General features: G+C 44.9%; 2 protein-coding genes across 4 annotated transcripts; one reads left to right on the plus strand and one right to left on the minus strand.

Annotated features, from left to right (window-relative positions):
- The first annotated feature begins 573 nt into the window (after positions 1-573).
- LOC123053742 (B-box zinc finger protein 24) lies at positions 574-1,902 on the plus strand. 2 transcript variants are annotated; one of them, XM_044477278.1, is made up of 2 exons: positions 574-1,329; positions 1,415-1,902. In XM_044477278.1, exons 1-2 carry the CDS (start codon positions 811-813, stop codon positions 1,670-1,672), a joined length of 777 nt encoding a protein of 258 aa, XP_044333213.1. In that variant the 5' UTR covers positions 574-810; the 3' UTR covers positions 1,673-1,902. The 2 variants fall into 2 exon arrangements, with proteins under 2 accessions (XP_044333213.1, XP_044333214.1); XM_044477279.1 differs by having other exon boundaries at positions 583-1,329; positions 1,418-1,902.
- Positions 1,903-2,140: 238 nt separating this feature from the next.
- LOC123053741 (uncharacterized CRM domain-containing protein At3g25440, chloroplastic) lies at positions 2,141-5,432 on the minus strand. 2 transcript variants are annotated; one of them, XM_044477277.1, is made up of 4 exons: positions 5,034-5,432; positions 4,155-4,448; positions 3,398-3,805; positions 2,141-2,982 (listed from the first exon to the last, which is right to left on the minus strand). In XM_044477277.1, exons 2-4 carry the CDS (start codon positions 4,311-4,313, stop codon positions 2,401-2,403), a joined length of 1,149 nt encoding a protein of 382 aa, XP_044333212.1. In that variant the 5' UTR covers positions 4,314-4,448; positions 5,034-5,432; the 3' UTR covers positions 2,141-2,400. The 2 variants fall into 2 exon arrangements, with proteins under 2 accessions (XP_044333212.1, XP_044333211.1); XM_044477276.1 differs by having other exon boundaries at positions 4,155-4,464; positions 5,034-5,411.
- Positions 5,433-6,515: the final 1,083 nt, after the last annotated feature.

Here is a 6,515-nt window from a genome sequence, read left to right on the forward strand (position 1 = left end):
GTTGCACTAGTGGTTGCTTCATTTTGTAGTGCAATCACTAGTGTAGCGCCTAGCTTCTAGGCGTTGCACTAGTGGTTGCTTCATTTTGTAGTGCAATCACTAGTGCAGCGCCTGAGAGCTAGGCGGCACACTATACAGTGCAGCGCCTAGCTCTTAGGCTCTGCACAATGACTTAGCAATTTTTAGGCATTCTGGGGTGCAACGTTGGCCAGGCGTGTAGCGCCTATCTGTGAGGCGTTGCACAGTGTAGTGTGACGCCTTCGTGTCGGGCGTCACATAAAAAGGTCAGCCGCGTGAAATAGTTTCACGGACAGTTTATTCTGTGATTTGATTTCGTCCATAGGTCAAATTTGTCGAATTTGCCGATCTCCCCCACACATCACAGTCCCAGTCCTGATGTACTTCCCTTGCCGCGAGTCCGCAACGTGACAACTGGGAGGGGAGCTCAGCTCAGTGCCACCGCACAATCTCCCCGCCTTCAGTTCCCGCGAGATTTCGCCGTCTCCGAGGGCCCCGCCCCGCCGTCCCCGTCCACCCGAAATCGAAGCCAAATCAAATTCCCGGTCGCGACGAGAGGCACTGCTCATCAGTGACCAGCCGTCGCCTCTCCAACCGCAGAGCCTCTCTCGTCCACACGAAGCTCCAGCGTGCGCGCCCGTGCACGTCGCACCAATTTATACGCCGCTCGTTTCTCGCCGTCGCCTCTCCACTCCCATCTCTCATCATTTTCCCAACCAGCAGCTAATCGGCGCACGTGAAGCCTGAGCTGAGCTGAGCTGTAGAGCGAGCGACCAGAGCGTAGAAGAAGCCATGAGGATCCAGTGCGACGCGTGCGAGGGCGCGGCGGCGACGGTGGTGTGCTGCGCGGACGAGGCGGCGCTGTGCGCGCGCTGCGACGTGCAGATCCACGCCGCCAACAAGCTGGCCAGCAAGCACCAGCGCCTCCCGCTCGAGGACGCCGCCGCCGCCGCCGGCCTCCCGCGCTGCGACGTCTGCCAGGACAAGCCGGCCTTCGTCTTCTGCGTGGACGACAGGGCGCTCTTCTGCCGCGACTGCGACGACTCCATCCACGTCCAGGGCACGCTCTCCGCCAACCACCAGCGCTACATCGCCACCGGCATCCGCGTCGGCTTCAGCTCCGTCTGCAGCGCCCACGCCGACACCCACCCGCCGCCCTCCAAGCCCAAGGCGCCGCAGATCGCCGCCGTCCCCAGGGCGGCGCCGGTCTCCGCCGCGGCGCAGGAGGTGCCGTCGTCGCCGTTCCTGCCGTCGTCCGGCTGGGCCGTCGAGGACCTCCTGCAGTTCTCCGACTACGAGTCCAGCGACAAGGCAAGGGGCTAGGAAAACCACGTACTACTGTCTCCCTGCTATCTCCATGGATACATCTCACCGTGTCTCCATGTGTTTGCTGTAGCAGAAGGGTTCTCCGTCTCCTCTCGGGTTCAAGGAGCTGGAGTGGTTCGCCGACATCGACCTGTTCCACGACGACCAGGCGCCGGCGCCAAAGTGGGGCGGAACCGCGGCGGAGGTGCCCGAGCTCTTCGCCTCGCCGCAGCCGGCCAGCAACGCCGGCTTCTACAAGACAGCCGGAGCGCGCCAGAGCAAGAAGGCGAGGGTGGAGCTGCCCGACGACGACGACGAGGACTACCTCATCGTTCCCGATCTTGGATGAGATATCTGAACTGAATATATAGTTCGTATGTGTGATGCACTATGTAGTAATAAACTACTTAATACGCGTGTGTGCATGTATGCAAACGGATTCTGCCATCTTTTTGTGCCGATCGCTTAGTTGCCGTGGAAAATATGAAGCTGCAAGGTGATTCGGGGAAATACTTTCAGAAACAAGATGGGTTTATAAGTGTAATATACTGTGGAAAACATGTACTGCTTTTAAGTTTATACTGTGGAAAATTCAACCACCTATAAACAAGAGGCGATCATAATGCATAGGGAAGATCACCGTGCACAGCATGCTTGAACTACAGCCATACAGTACTGTAATCACCGTGCACAGCAGCCAGGGATAATGACTCTTCTACAACAATGAATGAACAAAAAGGAAATCAACAAGTACATAGGATGGCTACTGCTTAACACCAACTGACGAACCACATGTCGCCAAGCAAACAAAATCATGTAAGCACGCACCATAATTTGATTGCGATATTTCAGGTTACTAATTATGCAACATCACATGAGCTCGCTAGATTGCAGTAAGAAAATGAAGCCGCGAAAATGGTGGATGCTCTTCAGTAAGATTTATGAATCAGCTCAGTGTCTGAGAGTCTGTGACCACTTACCAGTATTTCTCAATTCTTTTTGGAAGATCCCAGTAAACTGCACATAAATGTTTAGGTAGAAAAACTCAAGCAAATGGTATACAAATTAATTTGACCATCACCTTTTCTTCAGCAATGAACTAGCTCTTAGGAATATTTTATCAATCTCATCAAGCTCGGAGATTTTCAGTTCTTTTGCGGGTGAATCTGCCTTGTCAGAGAGTGAAGCAATCTTCCGCAGATGCTCCTCAAAATCGTCTGATTCATTATCGACTTTTTCTGGGAGAAACTTATCCAGCCTATCTAGATACAAAGGACGCTCCTTGCTATCTTCTGCTTGCTCCTCTGAATCTGTCTCAAACATGTCAGAGAGATCCTCGGATTCTGAATATGTGATAGACTCCGAAGTTGAATCATCATCAACCTCAGAATTTTCATCCGCCAACTTCTCAGACCTTTCTACACTTTCTGACAGGAGTTCGGATACAGTTCCCTTGTAAACTGAGCTAGAAGAATCTTTATTCACAGACACACTGTTTGTAGAGTCTGAAATAAAAGCAATGTCTTTCGCCGCACTTTGTCCTATATGGCCTCCAGCTAACTTCATCAGGGCGTGCTGATATTCAAGCTCCTGCTCAAGCCTGGGAATGTACCGCCTAAGAGCTCGGAGGCGATCTCTATATTTTGATTTGTCCAGTGCCTGATTAGAAATGCTAAATTTAGAGAAAGCAGGGTACTAACACTAAAAGGTATAACAGGACAGTGTATTAGTCATCCTTTATTCATTCTCATCCTGCATGTCTGTTTATATTGGAGTATATTCTATTTGATCCTGACTTCCTGACCAGAATACAGAACACCCTTCCTACCAACTGAAAATAATTAGCTGACCATGCCTTTTGTTGTTATGTTCTAAACCTAGGTGATGAATGATAAATTGGTATCTTATTAAGGCTTCTGCATAAATCAGGAGGATCTTACTGAGCTTGTCCTTCTTTGAAATCTTGAAGCCGGTCTTTTACTAGTTTTTGTGCGTGTTTTTATAACCTCGCTTCACAATTCATACATTGTACATACATTGATATCTTGACCATGATAGCAGAGATAGAACATACCTTCTTTCTAGGAAGTGCAACCTTTGGTGACATTATCTCGGGTGGTGGCTGTGCATAGTTTTTTCCTCTGTACATGATAATTGTATTTCCTTCTTCAATGCTGAGCACAATACCACCACTTAGAACTGCTAACTCTGAGGCAATTTCCTTGACCTCCTCTGGTGTGAATGTCTTCACAATTACCTGTAGGGTTTGGTGCTTTTTCCAGTGCAAATGCATGTTCAAGATCACTCCCTGGTAAATTCCACGTCTTCCAACAGGCACATAATTTTTACTTTTTTGGCCCATCTTGAGGAAGTAGAAGTGTTCTTCAGGTGTAAGAACCTCAGGATCATGTGTGGGTTCTGAAGGATCATTTGGCTCGATTTTCTTCAAAGCTGCAAGAAGTCGTTCTTCCTTCTTTCGAGCCTTTAAGTGAAAAATATATAAGAAAAAACCAACCGTGTAACAATATATTTACAAGAAAATTTTCACAACAGAGTGCATAAAAAGGAAACACGTAGATTCATCGTAATGTGAGAGCAACATCAGAAACATAGATTTAAAAATCTAATAAGATAGCCCACCTCGAGGGTGGAAATTCAGCTTGCAGTAATATACCTTACATGACAATTCTGACCAGCAGTATTAGAAAATCATGCTACGTCAAGTGAAAGTCAAGCAAACTTCATTCTTTTATGCTTTTTTTTTTCTGACACGGATCATTCTTTTATGGTTGAAAAAATCTTCATAAAGAGACAAGTCTATAACAACTTACTAGCTTCAATTTTTTCAAAATCTTCTCCTCAGCGGTCATTCTCTGAAATTCCCTTTCCTTTTTCCATCTCAAGGATTTCAAAAACCTTGTTACGGCCCTCTTTCCTTTAAGTTTTTTCCTCTTCGCTTTTGGTTTGCCAGAATCATCAACGGATACCATGGCCCCAGTATTTTGTGGACCCGTTGCCGTATCTTGATTTTGACTATTAACAGGTCGACTGGTATGGACAGAACAGCATGTTTGAAGGTTATAACTTCGTGGCCAACTGAAGAACCTGTCGTCTTGGTAAAAAACCTTGTGAAAAGTATAACTACAAAAGCATCAGAACTCTGAAATAACAGAGCTGTTACATTAGCGTACTCTTTCTGTTTTTATTTACTCCGCATATTAGGTTTGTCTAAAGTCAAACTTTATAAAGTTTCAACAAGTTTGTGGAATAATATATTAACATACACACCACCGAATCAATACCATTGGATTCATAATTGAATATATTTTCACATCATATAGATTTGTTACTGTAAATGTTCTAAAGTTTGACTTCGGTCAAACCTAATATGCGGGGTAAATAGAAATGGAGGGAGCATTTGCCTAGCGAGAACCACACTCAAGAGCTCGACGTGTTCGTCAGCTTGCGTGCACACACAAATACACTAAACCAAAAAAGCAAAAACATAACATAGATGAAACAGTTCATGCCTTTGGCATTTCATCGAACACCTCAAAGTCACTATTGTTTCGGAGCAAACCTACTGCATCAATAGCACAAGCCTGAAGCCCTGGTCACCAAAACCTCCCGAAAATCGCTCACTAAACCTCATTTACAACTCAGAATAAGAATCAACGGGCAAGAAAGGAATCGACAGATTTGTGTCTTACGGCGGAGGTGGTGCGCTGAGCCTCATTGTTCCGTGGGAAGGCGCCGTCGCGTCTACGCTGCCGGACGAGGGGCAAGGGGGCGGAGGTGGTGAAGGCTGGAGGCGCCACATCCTTGTGGCCTGCCGGAGCAAGAGGAGCCGACCGGCCATGTACGCCCGTAGCACCGTACGGCGAGAGTTCGAGAGAGCCCGTGCGACCGCGCGCGCGCGTGCTTGGATGGATGGTTCGGGGTCTCTGGGGTGGCGCACGGGCCGACTCAGGTGGAGAGCCGGCGTGGTGCGCGCGGTAGCTGATGCGCTGCGCCGGTATGGATACGGGTGTGGTGAATGGCGACTCGGCGAGGGGGCACTGAGAGAGAGTGCGCGAATCCTGCGGGGAAGAACGGGGACGACGCCTCGCTAGCGTGGGCCGCAGAAAGGCGAAACAAAGCGGAGAAACGAAGTGCATTGGCCCACTGGACTGGGAAGTTCGTCGGGGTAAACCCTATATGACGCTTACTGCGCCTGCCGACTATATCTCGCTCAACGCGAGTCCAAAGATAGTCTCGCATGAAGCTTTTTGTTCCCCACGTATTTTTTTGTTTTTTTGTTTGTTTCTTAGTTTTGTTCATATTCTTCGGTTTTGTTTTGTCTTTTTGGTTTTCTTCGTTTCCGCATGGGTTTTCACGATTTTTTTTCTGGGGTTTCATTTTTCTTCGTTCATGAGGTGTTACTTTTGTATATATTTTTATATGTTTCAGATTTTCCAAGTAATTGATTAGAATTTACAAAAATATGCCTAATGACTTGTTTTTCATACACATTGTACAGTTTTTGTATATATCAGTACCATTTTAATACATGATTAAAATGTTTTAAATAGATGATCAATATTTTTTTTATACAAGATCAACATTTCACGAAACTTATGTTTTCGCGTTAAAATTTTGAAATATATGTTCTAGATCTTCACAAGCATCAGGAACAAATTTTTTACCAGTTTAATTTTTTTAATGAGACGGTTAATATATTTTCAAATAATTATTTTTTATGACTAACTTATTTAATACAGTTTGTACATTATCGATGTATATCTAATTTTTAATCATGACTAACTTTTTAATAAATTTAAATTTTTAATCATGATTAACTTTAAATACATTGTAATCATGATTAAATTTTTTTATACAAGATCAACATTTTTGACATATATGATTACGTTTTTAATACACAATCAACAATTTTTAAAGTTTATCTTTTTATGTGTAATATTTTTAATACATGTTCTACATTTTGCGTATACATCAAGAATATTTTATACAAATTTATATTTTTTCACATATAACATTAACATTTTCCAGTTAAACATTCACATTTTTTGTATACACCGGGAACATTTTTATTCACGTTTCACATCTTTAAAATAGATTATTAACGTTTTATTCAAATACTTGTCTTTGAAAAGTACTTTTTCACATCCACATTTTATATCTTTCGTATATAT

Source organism: Triticum aestivum, chromosome 2D (assembly GCF_018294505.1).
Source record: "Triticum aestivum cultivar Chinese Spring chromosome 2D, IWGSC CS RefSeq v2.1, whole genome shotgun sequence".
Taxonomy (NCBI): domain Eukaryota; kingdom Viridiplantae; phylum Streptophyta; class Magnoliopsida; order Poales; family Poaceae; genus Triticum; species Triticum aestivum.